We start from the raw sequence: 13,769 nt of genomic DNA, 5'->3' as shown, positions 1-13,769 counted from the left end.
CCAAATTTATGCCCGTATGGCGGCGTGCCGCTATTCAGGCGCCAACAATATTCTTTAGCAGATTACTTTTGATCTGTCCTCCCACTGGGTCGAGGCGAAAACCCACACAGCGCGACCCAGCGTGTAATATATTATTTTTAAATCTGGTGACTTCTTTCTGCGCACCGAGGACGTATCCCGGGGTCGGAAGTCGAGAACCGTAGTGCCCATTCCCGTGGAGCGAGGCGATTATTTGTAGCGTTATCGTTTCGGTGTCCATTTTCTCGTTCAACGATGGGTTTTTGCGGGCCGAAAACCCGTGAATCGGGGCCAGTGTCGTCTGGCAGTTTAGAAGCTAGAGAATTCGATGCGGACTCGTCCGCGCAAGAGGCCAAAGGTTCAGAACCATTCGACCGATTCTTGACGCTGGAAGATGGTGAAAATTCTGGGTCTTTAGGATTTACTCACTTCGCTTGCCATAAATTGGCCACCGGCACTGGGCCCACCGGGCAGATTAATGTGTGGGTTAAGGCCCATAAAATTGGCCAATCATCGATAAAAATCGCGGCCGGAGTAGTGGAGCCTCAAGTGCCTCCATCAAGCGACGGATTACTTCTGATATGAATCGAGACCCGAAAGTGATTTCGGAGTGGATTTACTCGTATAGAATTAGAACAAAAACACGGAGAGGTTAACTGTGAGCCATTAGCAAACTTATCTGATGAAGAAGGATGTGCAGCGAGTCGTGTAATTACGTTCTGCCGCATTTTCCAATCAATCAATATTTTGGCGCCTCAGAGTAGATGGCTCGTATCGCCATCGCCTCACGTGAACTATCGCCGGCAGCCGGAAATCCACCCGTTAAGGCAACCTGTCAGGGTGAGCCCCGGTCCCACCCGGACAGATCATCTTCACATCGCAAGGACGAAGGTTTTCCTTAAGTAACTCTCAAGCTACAACCAACCTCTCCGGAGCCGAGATTGTGTCGCAAAACTTTCCCGAACGGCCGATGGTAGAACCCCTCGTCAGAGTGCGGGGCCAGATGGGTCAGAAACCCGAGATTATCTGCCATTATCGAAGGCGGAACGTGTTGACCGATGATGGCCGGTGGGTGTCTCGGGGTGGATAAAGTTTGGAAGGCCACTTGGAAAATTATAACCCACGCGCACACAGTGTTTGGCGAACTGAACTTGGCTGATCGAACTTTCACTGCGTTCGTAGCTCGATGGCCTCAGCGGAATGGTTAATTCTTCTTCCCTACGACGTAAGTCAATTATTACGGTACGATCGGCTCAATCGAAAGCCGGCCCAGCAGCGCCCAATTAGGCATGCTAAATTGAGTTCTCGGCGTACTTTAGCTGAAAGCGCTCCATCAATCGGGCTTAACTCAACTTTAGTAACCTTTCCGTTGCTAGCCTATATATAATGTAAAATCAATTTCGTTTCCCGGTGAAGTATTTTATTGACCGAGTCCTTTCAAAGCTTCTCCATTTGAAAGCGCCTGACGGTGGGTTCTGCTCAAATCCCTTGAGATAGAGCTGTAATGAGGCATCGTCCAGGCAGCGTGTTTCATTTAAGTTGACGATGGCGCACCCGATGTTGGTTGGCCGCAAACAACGGCAGTCCATTTATGGGCCGTGTTACAGGTCCAACACGGAGGGAGGGAAAATTTATCGCCTTGGTAGCCAGTTAACTGCCTCACAACGCGTCCATTCCGCGTCACTATTCACCTCGCACGCGTTATCCGCCGGAGTCGCCCGAATCGTGGCGGTGACTTGGAGTCGGGTTTTCACCTTATAAATTATCTGGACCTTTGAGGGAGATATCTCCTGTTGGCGTATCGAAAACCCTCCGGGCCTGGGATGGCGCGGATGTCACGATGAAGACATGTGATGGAAAATAATAGCTATCCGATGGTCATAACTCATGTGTACTGTGGGCCGGGGCGCTGTGGAGCGAAACATCACATTAAACAAAATTAATGATGACGTCTTGGGTGGGTCTGAGTTTCAAAGTTTCCCAAGGGCGCACGAACCAGGACGATGAAAGGGGACCCTCCGTGTCCCGGCCCGGCAAGAGATAGCGCGCAATTCATTTCGATGGCTTCGAGAATGCTGTCGAAACCCTCATCACCGGGTTGTTGCGATTTGGTTCCGTTGAACGTAGTATATTTATTAAAAACCTTCCTTTTTTACCTTTTTCGGTACGAAGAGGGTCAACTGAACTGATTGGCGTACCGAACACATGGCGTGATATTTGCCGATCAAACTGACCGGCCCACTGACCAACGAGAGTGAGGTTATTAATCATCGCCCCCAGAAATTGGCTCCGATACTTTGGCACCATTATTGTGGAAAACTGCCGAACGTGTGAGAGATATTCAAACGATAAACGTCATCCCGGCATTAAAGGTCTATTAACTTTAAACTTACATCTTGATACCAAAGTTGATATCAACCATCTAAACTATTTCCATCTTCTCTCGAACCGTGTGACAAAAGCCGAAAAGTAAATTCAACTCGACGATCCTACGATTCGAAGAGCATCCGGAGAGTTCCTCCCGGGGGAAAGTCAAACGAATACAAAGTCGGTCGTTGGAGGGTTTCGCAGAGGGAAACGCCACCGGAACAGGGACATTCCACCAGGGCTCAGTTACTTCATTTTGGGCCAATTTTGAGTAGCACTTAAAGGCGAAGACCGACCGAAACTTCATAGGCTTCAAAAGTTTGCTCGCCCGTCCCACAAAACGGTGGCAGACATTTACATAAGGAGTTCTAGTCTCGTCTTCCCGAGGAGACCAACTCTTTGGGTCGGCCAAAAGCGCGCCCGAATTCCGCAATCTGTCTGCTCTCAGCAGCCGTCGATCACAGCGTTGGGTTTCCGGGGAAAAAGTTTTTCGATTACAGTAGTTTGTCGGCAGCCGGAGTGCAGCCGACGGGAACCGATTAAAGCTGCCACGCGGGGCGAATTCGAGTCCTTCGCTCACTTGCAGCAGCAACATTTCAACCGTTTATTTCAAGCCCGGTGACACTTTTTTTTTTTTACCAAAGCTGCCCCCGTCGAAAACGTCAACTTTTGCGACAACAGAACGAAAGGAATAAGGAGCCGAACCGAGCTGATTGCCGGACGGGACGGATGGCTGGACAAAATCGCATAATTTTATTTTGCATTTTGCTGCGACCTCCGGGTCCGGAGTTTTTCTTTTCCCGACCAAAGCGTAATGTTTCCTGTTGACACTTTCGTTTATTTCAGCCAGAAATGCTTCATTCCGGTCAACATGGAGAGAAAACGGAACGGGAATCACGACGACGGTGTCGGTTTTGAAATAAGAAAATTTTAATTAAAAATCTTTCGCCAAACCAAACGAACCGTTTCGCTTCCCGAGTTCGGGAGTGTGAGAAAAAGTGCACAACTTTTGCACTTCCGGCGCAGCCCTCCCCCCGGGGGTTTATGCTCCGCGACCGCGCTCTGTTCGCGAGCCGCGAACGATATCCGGGGTCCTGGTTGGTTTGCGTTCTGCCGGCGTTGGTCCGGTTGCGGGCAGTGGAAGTGTCCTACTTTTTAGAACGCCCGTCCGGTGCCGCTTCATCATTCCCGTAACTTTGGCTCTTCATTTCCAATTAACGGGCCCGGGTGGAATTGCTAATATTTTCCTATCATCTTCATCTTCATGAAGAGGAGGGCCACCGCCAAGGATACGCCAATATGTATTGAACAGAAGACGCCCAGTCCAGAGCGGGAGTGGGGTGAAGTTTTATTAAAAACGTGAAGCCGATTTTGTGCCGTGTTTGCAATTTTTAAAATTCACTTCCATCGCCGACCGAACATTCCAGCCATCGTAGAGCGAAAATTAATTATCGCAGAGACGCGGTCGGCATTTATGAACTTCGCAGCGCCAACGGAGCGCCACAACAATTCTTTTGTAGTTCGGTAATTTCCCTACAACAACGATCGGCACACTGTATTACTTGTGACAAATGACTGATAATTATTTGCCCTCCACGGTCGCGATGGCGCCGCCGGTGGAGCATGTTCTAATGCATTCATCATTATCACTTCATTTGCTGGGTTCTGTCGGGAGAATTTCTCTTTTTGTGGCCAGCCAGCCAGCCGGTTGGTTGGCCCGGGCGCTCGGGTAATTAGTATAATTACACTAATTAAATCACGATATCATTCTAATGGCGTCATCGCGATTCTTACGACTGGCGACAGGCGGTGACGGCGACGAGGACGACGCCACCAGACGACTGCATTTGATGGATGCTGCGTTTTTGGTCAGAAAATATGGGACCAGAGACCGAGAAGCGCGCGTTCATTATTCATAATGATAGCTTACACAACTAATTACCGCTAATGAAGAGCGGTACGTTCCCACGGCACGATGACGGAACAATCGGCAGCGAAACGGTTGTTGTAGAGTCACTGAGGCGGACTTACCCACAAGCCACGTTACCCGTCGTTGACGTTCTGTATTCTGTTGTGGGATTGAGTATTAAAACCCAATTCCACCGGGGGGTCCCTAAGGATGTGTTGTCCTCAGCACGACCTATACCGATGAATGCAACGTAAAACTTGTTCCGACTCCGACTGTAGCCGTTGCATCATCGGGCCTGGAAGCTTAGCAACCATCGCGACAGTATTGCAAAAGCCGGCAAAGTTCTCCTAGAATATGGGCTCTCCGTTTGACAATGGATGGCGCAAGAGCTTGATCCATTTTTCCCCATGAACACATCGCAACATGCTTCGCATCCCGCATAGGAAGCCTCCGGACAGGACGTATTTTAAATCATTAAACGTCAGGCGGAATGGAAGCAGCGTACTTCTTTGTGTGCGAGCAAAGGGCAGAGCAAGAATGGAGCTCATGGCATCCTTTGAAGGATTTACATTTCGGTTCCGTTGAACAGGCGGCATCCAGTGCTATTCTTCAGAATTCGCTTGCCGTTCCCCGCATTACTTAAACAACTAAACTGTGGTCCATGTCCATGTGTGGTAGAAATTCGTTGTCCTCCATTTTGTGCGAAAATCTTTTATCCCAAATCGATGTTGTGAGTTTCACCTGCCGGAGTCATGTCACTAGCAAATCCACGCACAGAGTTTAAAGTGAATCTCTCAACATTACTCGCCGCCTGCTCTAATTGCAGCGCCCAACCGAAACTGATGATGGACTTCAAGGCCTCAACGACGGCCACCATCGCCACCATCGACAAGGGCAGCGATCGGACGTTTGCATCGGCCTTCTTCCACCCGCCAGCATCGCCGGCCCATGTCGGGTGCTGCATGCTGAACAGAGCCCCGGTTCGGCCACCGTCCGAGATCTACTTCGAGAGCCGGGGCAAGTGCTGCAAAAAGTTGCTACGATACAACGGTTACCCCAACAAAGTAAGCGACGCCTTTTTTCCATAATTGAATTGTCAGAAATCAAATTCTTTTACATAAATCACACGCCATTTTTGTTTTATTTGTTTGATTAACTTTGCTGAATTCAGGAAGTCCATCGTGAATTCACCATAGCTTCAATATCGATTCGTTTGAAACATAACCTCTCTCTCTCTCACTGTGTGTTGTCCCATATTCCCGCGCACGATCAAACAGGTGCTACTGTATCCGGAGGAAGGATGGGCTCGAAGTGCGGCCTCGAGCTACTGGACGATAGCTCCGTGCCGGTGGCGAAGGAATCGTTGCATCGTGGAAGAGGTGGCCGGATCCAGAAAGTGAGTAGCTTTGTCCTATAAATTTTGTGGAGCTTTTTATGCCTGCGTTGAGTTGAATACAGGTGGCCTATTAATAGGTCACAAGGCAGTGGGGATGTTGGAATCAATCGAAAACACACATCGATATACTCGCATGTCCGCGCATTGGTCGACGATGAATTATTGACGTCTCCTTCGGGCTTCGCAACACTCGACAAACATGAAATTGATGAAGCTTAGAATTTTAGAAGGTTTTCTAAAGTTATTAATTCTTTTTGGAGTGACCCTATTCGTGGTAAATAGAATGACCATAATGCTGTGAAAATTGTTTCACGAGTCCTCAACGAACCCGGCCGAAGCCTCACGATACCCACAATGTTGTGCCACTCTTGAAACGACCAAAGCAAAGTAGAGATAAAAATAACACCCTGGACGAAAGTGAATCCTTTCCACTGCAGTGAAGTCCTGGGTTTTCACTCTCCACCATGCCACAGCGTTGTAGGACTTTAAACGGGTCGGGTATGTTTGTAGAGGTGTTTATGAGAGGCCGGGAGCGCTGACACGGATCCGTTTGGTTTCTGTAACTGTCACAAAGTTGTGTGATAAGCATCGTTGTTGCTCTTCTGATGGTATTAAGTCACGGCACAACCACGAAATAAACTTTCCGATACGCTTTACTATTCTTCGAAATAAAGCTAGAAACGGACTCACAAAATTTTCCTAAACGGATTCACTGTTCAAAACGTACAGTTTTCCCCAGCGCTCACTTGTTTACAACATAATGCCACTTTATCGCACCCATACGCACGCCAAAGGACCATGTGTGGCCCTCCGAAAATCCTTTGCGTCGAAATAAATCATTCCCCGTTATCTTCGGGCTTCGAAAGGGATGAAAAATCAGAAAATCAATATGAGGGCCGCCGGCCGGGGTAGTAGGTCCTCGGAAACATTTTCTTCAATTTTGTACAAGATTTACTGCCCGCTCGTATCCGCCAAGGCCCGCCTCCGCTGGACACTGTGAGTGTGTGTTTGCCGTAGATGATTAATATTTTCCTACCATATTCAATATCGGCTCCAGCGTCCGGGAAGCGCAAAATATACATCACAACGGCTCAACTCGAAGGCTCCGGTCCGGCCCGGGCTCCCCGCACATATAGGCAACCAATCCCAATGACAAATCGTTTCAGATTTCCATATTTTTTCGCCCCGCGTACCGCGTACTATCAACAGAGCAAAACCCATCCATCTGCGTGGTTTCGGTCCCGGAAAATCCACGCGGGAAGCGGATTATTGAAGACCTCCCGGGGAGGGCGACGGCCTACGCAGTGATTGGGTTTATTTGGGCGTCGGAAAATTTGTCTTTCGTCGCGACGCATCACCGGGCACCCCGTTGGCAACCCGTTCCGGAACCCGCCGGCACCGGAAGGAAGGAACAACTTTCGCTCCACGCCGAGGCTCCTGAGGGAAAGTTAAATTTGTTCATCGCGCCCAACCGTGGACTCGACGCCCGCAGTTCATTGGACGAGGGCTTTCCGTGGGCCCGATCCCGTGCCTGTCGTTCATTTTAATGTAACGTGGACCCCGCCAACCCGCGGGCAGAATGTCAATTTTTCCAGCCTGTTAGCTTTCGCAAAGTTAAAGCCTCCTCTTTCGGCTCCATTGTTTATGTAATGGAGATAATTATGCTTTGCTGCGGCGGTGTACGGAGTTTTGCTAGCGCCCGTTGTCGCCGGAGGTCCCGGGGTGAACCTTAAAAGTTACTCCGTGGCATGGGCTGGGTCAGGTTGGCTTCCGAACGCGAATTGTCCGACAAATGGCGGGTGAAAATCAGAATGCCCCCGGGTGTTTTGGGTCCAAAAGGTCAGAAAGATTTTTCCTGCTTCCTTCGGTCAGGGGCGAACGGTTTTCTCGAGTGTTTCCCGTTGGAAACAAAGACAATGTTCTTGCGCCGCGGGTCATAAAAGCGAGACGCGAAAGAAACCCCGGAAGTGAAACAGAGTGCCCAACGAGGAGTGACATTAAAATGCATTAACCTCTTGGGGTGGCCGCAGTCGACAGAAACCTCTTTTTCCTATCATTAAGATCTCCGAGATCGGCTTTTCGGAGAAGAGTTCTGAGGCTAATTAGTGTCTTGGGTCGGTACCCGTTTCCAGTTGCAGTTGGAGCAGCAGCAGCATCAACTATCGACAGACTCCCCACGGGTGACAGGTTTTTCCGAGAAGCTTTCACAAGCACGAGCACGGTTGTGGTGAAAGTTTTAATTGTTGTTTTCAAATTAATTGCGAACGTATTCTTTTCATTTGAATCTAGCCCACCATGACACGGGATGCGGTTCTCGATACCCGAAACCGGCGAACCTTGGGCAAGGTGAAAATTTGATTAAAATGTACTTTGGAGCCGTTGAAACCGGGCCCTCTTGAATGCCAAACACCGTCAAAAATTAGATTTTCCTGCCTCGATTCAGTTAAAGGACAACAATTAAATGGGATAGATAAATAAATTTAAATCGAACCCCGTTAGATGATCCAAAGACAGTAGAATAAGAAGGAATTGAACCTGCCGGACAGTTTGGATTCGAAGGATGAATCTACTAAATCTCACGTCTCATCTCATTCGACGTTTGGTTCGTTGACTTTCAGTAACGGAAGCAATCAAAATTTGATGGAAACTTCGACAAGGACACACTATACCTAATCCCTTAAAGATAGTCATTGGCGATAGCTACCAGTTGAAACGAACCCATATTCATTTAAGCTATAGCATTAATTGTATGTTTTTGGTAAGACGGAACCAATAGAACTCTGCTATAAAGAGATCACACGGTACTAGAGCTTTTGCAACAAAAAACTTGAATTTTTCCAACCTTTTCAATCTCAACAGTGTTTACAACATGGCAAACATTTGATTTCTCTTCTACTATTTGATTTATTTTCATAACATTTCAACGAGTTGACGTTGGAATTAATGGCGAGGGTTCGCGTTCGTTCCCAATCCTCATATCGACGTGCGTCCGTGCGAAGTGTAATTTTCATTTACTTGATTATTTCCCGGCGGGTCGAACATCGAACAAAGTATCGGAAAAACGCCACAGGTAACTTCGGGCCGCAGAAAGTTGTTGTCTGCGCGCGCCCTTTTCGCCGTTCGTTGATCTTCGAACCCAACCCAAGTTGGCAAAGTTTAACGAACAAAAAAAAAAAAAAATACAGCTCAAAGACGACCAGCTCGTGGCCCTCGCTAGGAAAAGTGCAGAAAAACAGAAATTAATTACGAAAGTGTCAATTCGTTTAATTAAAATGTCGCTTTTCCACCTTTGGAAAAGCGTGGCCCGGAATCCCGGGAACCGAAACCGTCTGGAGAAAGATTTAATGAATTTCGGCCCACCGAAGGTGAACCGATGAGGTTTGGCACAAGTTTCATTTGTAAGGCCACGTTTGAGTGAGGCTGGTGACATGTGTTTGGACTCACGTCCCCTTCGGAACGGTTCCGTGGGCCTTAAAGTCGTCCGAAAGGCATAATGTGTTTTACTCTACCAATCGTGATGGGCTGGCCGGCGGATGTGGGCAAACCGGATACGCCGTTTGCATAATAAACTTTCGACATGGTTGTAAAACCTGCCGAAAGCAGCAGCATTTCGCCCTCGGACGACTGATGAACGGCTCATAAACAAGACAATAACAATAATTGAAAAAGAACGCCCCCGGAGCCCAGCATAACTCCTTCGTCACGTCCGGCTACCGAAGATGTGCGTTGACGAGGACGCCAACCATACGGGAGCCAGGATGTGGCCCTAGCCAAATCCCGCACCTCATCGTCACCTTCGGGGGTTCTCGTCTCGGGCGCCAGAAGGGCGTTCGTTCGTTTGCCCCGGGGCGGCATATTTGTTTTCTTTCCACTTCGAGCTCCGAAGAGCTGGTGTGGGGTTCCCTCCAACGGATCGTGACAACGTGACGCAGCACCCCCCCCCAAAAAAAGGCAGCTTCCGAGCAAATAAAACGTTATTGGAACGATTCCCAGCCCGAGTGTGGTGGTGGCGAAAGAAAAACGTGCTTCCTGCCGATCAACCGAAACGATCTGGACCGTTTTTCTCTATTCACTGTGTCCGGGGCAGTCCGGTTTTCTCTTCGGGGCCGGGCATTATATTGGGACTCCTACTTGGCCCAAAATCGCTCCGGGGCATGAGTTTTATGACGAAGTTTTTCGTGCTGCCTTTGGTGTGGCCTGCGCTGCGCTGCTGCGTGTGACCGATGAAAATTATACCCCAGGGGGGGCCTGACTCTTTCGCTCGCTGTGGCCCGGGTTTTTTTTTGGGTTGGAGTCGGAGATGCAGGACACCCCCGGCTTAACTGTTCTACAGATGGCAGTGCCGAAAGCGTCATGCCGGCGGTTTTGGTCGGTTTTCAATTCACCCGAGCTCTCTGACATCTTTATCTGGGCTTCGTGTGACTTCGACGCCTCGTTCTAATTTTCTGCGCTAGCCAAAAATGATCTAAAAAAGATATTTTTTTGTGTAGAAGTGTGCCAACAGCTCCGACTGGAGTCCTATCAGATGAATCATAATTGAAATCCAGCAGGATCCTCTGTTTTCGATTATTAACAGTTTATTAATTCGTTTGATCGACCCAAGCCAAGGTCGTAGTAGATCGGACGATATCAGGAGTGGCGTTATTTTGCATAACAAGGAAAGTACTCTGAATCAAGGTACCAGAAAGATTTCAATCAAATTGCCACGTACGCGTCCTAAAGCTTTCCGTGGCCGCGGAAACATTACCCGCCGTCATAACCATTGCGCCAACGTGTTTCCTTCTCCTTAATTGAGCCACTTTATGCGGTTCTGATTTATTGGCGTAACCCACGAAGCATAAAACGCGTGTTTATTGCTGCGTCAATTTGATTCGGAACACCGGCGCCTGTTCCACCTTGCCAACCGTTCGCGTATATTTAAAATCCTTGGCATAAATTATGTTCCCTTTTCGGGCCACCGAGAGGCGCGTTCGCTGGAGGCCTTGAAAAATCGAAAGAAAAACTAATCAATCTCGTCCGCCGGTGGGGCCTAAAGTTTAGCGGCAGAGGTCTTACGATAAATCTTTCCCCGTCCCTTCGAGCCCGGTTCTCGGTTCTCGGTTCTAAGCTAATATCAAAGTGATTAGCCTCTCAATCTTCAGCACCCGTCAGCGGTAATCGAGCTCAAGGGGCTCTTTCGGGTTCGAGCCGATTCGAGGGCGTACGACGCCACCGGGTTCGCCGAATCGCCCAAAATCGCGAGGCCCCAAATCCCAGTCAAGGCCCATTCATTTATTGATACCTATTACTCTTCGTCGTCCTCGAGGGCTGCAGGTCCCCGGTTTAGATGCTGACTATTTTTGCCACAATTCGTTCACTTACTTAAACTTTTTCGCCCGCGATCTCATCATTTATCATCGGACACTGTGAGGGGTTGGGAGAAATAATACGCGAAAAGAAAGAAACATCTTGCTCACTATCGCGTAAAGAGCTTGCTAATCGGAGCTTTCGTTCGCTTTCAGGAAACCCTCATGAAGTCTGCCTTTTTAATTCTCCTCCGGGCGACTGTTGCTCGTCCCGAGAGGCACCGAGCTATTAGCAGACGGCGGAACCAGAATCCGTCCGACATGCTTGCCAACACTGGACCGGGCCTAAATCCCACCCACTGGCGACGTCTGCGGAAGGCCGGAAGGCCGTCTTAAGACTAAGACTAAATTTACCAAGTAATTTAATACGGCATCTCATTACCCACGGAACTCGTTGGGACCGCGCCGGGTGAGCCTTCAGCGCTGGGGAAGGCCGCGAGTGGCGAACCGACTAATTTAAATCCCGACGGCCACCGACGGGCCACCCGAAAGCTTCCCGCTTCGCCCCCCCCGGGTGGCCGAGAAAACACAAAACCACAGACCGAAAGCTGCCGCCGCCACTGCCCCGGGAAAGCAGCTCTGTTTTTCTTTCACTGCGCCTCCGGATTCTGTGCCGCACTCGTTAAAAGGATGTGGGGCTCTCGGGGGCTTTGCTTTTCTTTTGGCTTTGGTTTCTTTTGGCCGCCGGTGGCCTCCGTGGACTCGGGAACCGTCTCTTGCGACGACTTGTGAAATTATGTCATAATTCGTCGAAAAACATTCACAAATTAAAGCGAGCGGGCTGGTCTCTTTTGTATCAAGAAGGCACCGAAGGCCCACTCATTTGGCCGTTTCCTGGTCGGTGGCGAGGCAGTTGTTTACCCAGCCGGTGCTGTGCCGCGGCCCCCGGAGCTGTATAATCACGGAGTGAACGGAAGGCCGGATACTAACCGCCGGATATTGGGGTCACGTTCCCGCTCGTGACCCGATTTGTGCGCTGGCGGGCCAGGAAGCCAGCCCAGCACGCCCGCCGGCAGTGGCGCGTGGATTCACGGGAAATGTTTTGTAACCGCGTTCGCGATTTATGATTGCGACGGCCCAAAATGGGATAGGATTGCACGAGGTACCGCACTCAGAATGCCGGGCGTGTCGTTGGAAAGACAGTGCGTATCCCATATTTGTGCTAAAAATAATGAGTTGTCCTTTGGTAGATGAAAAATGGAAGAGTCCAAAGCGTTACTGTTTTTAGAAGAGTTCTCACAATTGCCAATCTTAATGCTACTTTCATTTGATGAAGCTTAAAACTTAAAAGCTGCTATAAAATGGCATTTCACTAAACAACCGTTCTCTATTGTGAAAACAAATGAACTGCAAAACTTGGCAAATATATTTGAGGGGGCAAATAAATAGAACACCAGGGATTAGAGTAAAGTCATCAAACAGTATTTTGGAGCGTTTCCTTTTAATAGTTCCTTAAACCAGCTCTTTGCTAAAATGTTCTTCTTAAGTATTTATCACACAGTAGTGTTTGGATAAGTTTTGACGAATTTGGATGATTGAAGAAGAGCTTCAGTAATGACATTAACAAACAATAAGACTTCTTCATTTTTCATTTTTTAAATAAAAACAAAAAATGAATAAATAAAAAAGTAAAAATATACTTTGCGTAGATGTCCTTGATCTGTAAATGTCTCCCCTGGTGCCTTTGTAACATCGTTTTACGGGTGTTTAGCGATTTATTTGAGCATTCAAATGAGGGACTCCCGAAGAGACATTACTTACCGATTTGTGTTACGAATTTACTAACAACTTAAATATTTATTCTCCCATTTCGCCTCCGATAGACAAACGACGCAGGGCCGCATGATCGTTGTTGGTGACGGAGCGCTCCTAATCGTGGGCACCTTCAAGCGCCGTACGCCGGACCCCGACTTTAAGGTGAGTTTGTCCGGAATTAGAAACCTAAACAGAGGCCCTGGCCCTGTGCCCATAATCACCACACGGTGCTGACCCAGCCATGGATATCGACATCATCGTCGTCGTCGTCGTGTCGGTGGGGTTTATCTTTTCCATTATCGGAATCACTTTTTCCGGGTTTTCGGGGCAGCCGCGTTAGGCCATCGTCCGGGTGGCACATCAAAATTATGTCTAACATCCGCTTCCGGTTCTCTTTCCGCCCGCCCACTGTAGCTGTATCTGTCGTCCAACATCAGTCTGGCGGACTACAACATGGGCTACTGTCTGACCGGCACGCTGGAGCGGGGCTGCCAGCGGACGAACCAGTTCCAAACGACCCACTTTGCCGTCATCCGGCGCTGCTGGCCCTCGAACGACCACGAGCACGGTGGTGCTGGCGGCGGCGGCGGCGGCGTTGGCTTCGGTGTGGGTGGTGGGGGTGCAAACAAAAATAACAACAAAACACAACACACCTACATCGATTTCCTTTTCAACCGATGATGATGATGAGACCGACGCGGCGCCCAGCTGCCAGAGACTGCGTAGAGTAGCTTTTTCTGCCCTCTGTTTCTGTTGCACAATTTGCCCCAATAAGGACCGGTGCGGTACGCAAGACCTTGCCCCCCATCCACTGGGCCGGAATCCGGAACACACAATCAACCCAGCGTCGGGTGGCGCGAAAGGCCAACGCTGAAGCATCGTAGCAGCAGTGCGCGTAGAGTAGTAGGCCGCGATTAGAGTAAACGCTGATAAGCCGCGGAGTAGCTCCGCTGGATAGGATAGGGACTCGATGATAATA

General features: G+C 49.1%; 1 protein-coding gene across 1 annotated transcript in view; it reads left to right on the top strand.

Annotated features, from left to right (window-relative positions):
* Nucleotides 1–13,471, top strand: part of LOC131205316 (uncharacterized) — a 17,408-nt gene extending 3,937 nt beyond the window's left edge. Inside the window, exons 2-5 of the mRNA XM_058197371.1 lie at nt 5,121–5,358; nt 5,572–5,690; nt 12,859–12,952; nt 13,205–13,471. Coding sequence (XP_058053354.1) covers nt 5,137–5,358; nt 5,572–5,690; nt 12,859–12,952; nt 13,205–13,471 — 702 coding nt within the window. The 5' untranslated portion in view covers nt 5,121–5,136. The remainder of the gene's footprint in view (nt 1–5,120; nt 5,359–5,571; nt 5,691–12,858; nt 12,953–13,204) is intronic.
* Nucleotides 13,472–13,769: the final 298 nt, after the last annotated feature.

The sequence above is a fragment of the Anopheles bellator genome, chromosome 1 (genome assembly GCF_943735745.2).
Source record: "Anopheles bellator chromosome 1, idAnoBellAS_SP24_06.2, whole genome shotgun sequence".
Classification (NCBI taxonomy): Eukaryota; Metazoa; Arthropoda; class Insecta; order Diptera; family Culicidae; genus Anopheles; species Anopheles bellator.
Note: the sequence above shows the minus strand (reverse complement) of the source record. Positions and strands in the feature narration are given on the sequence as shown.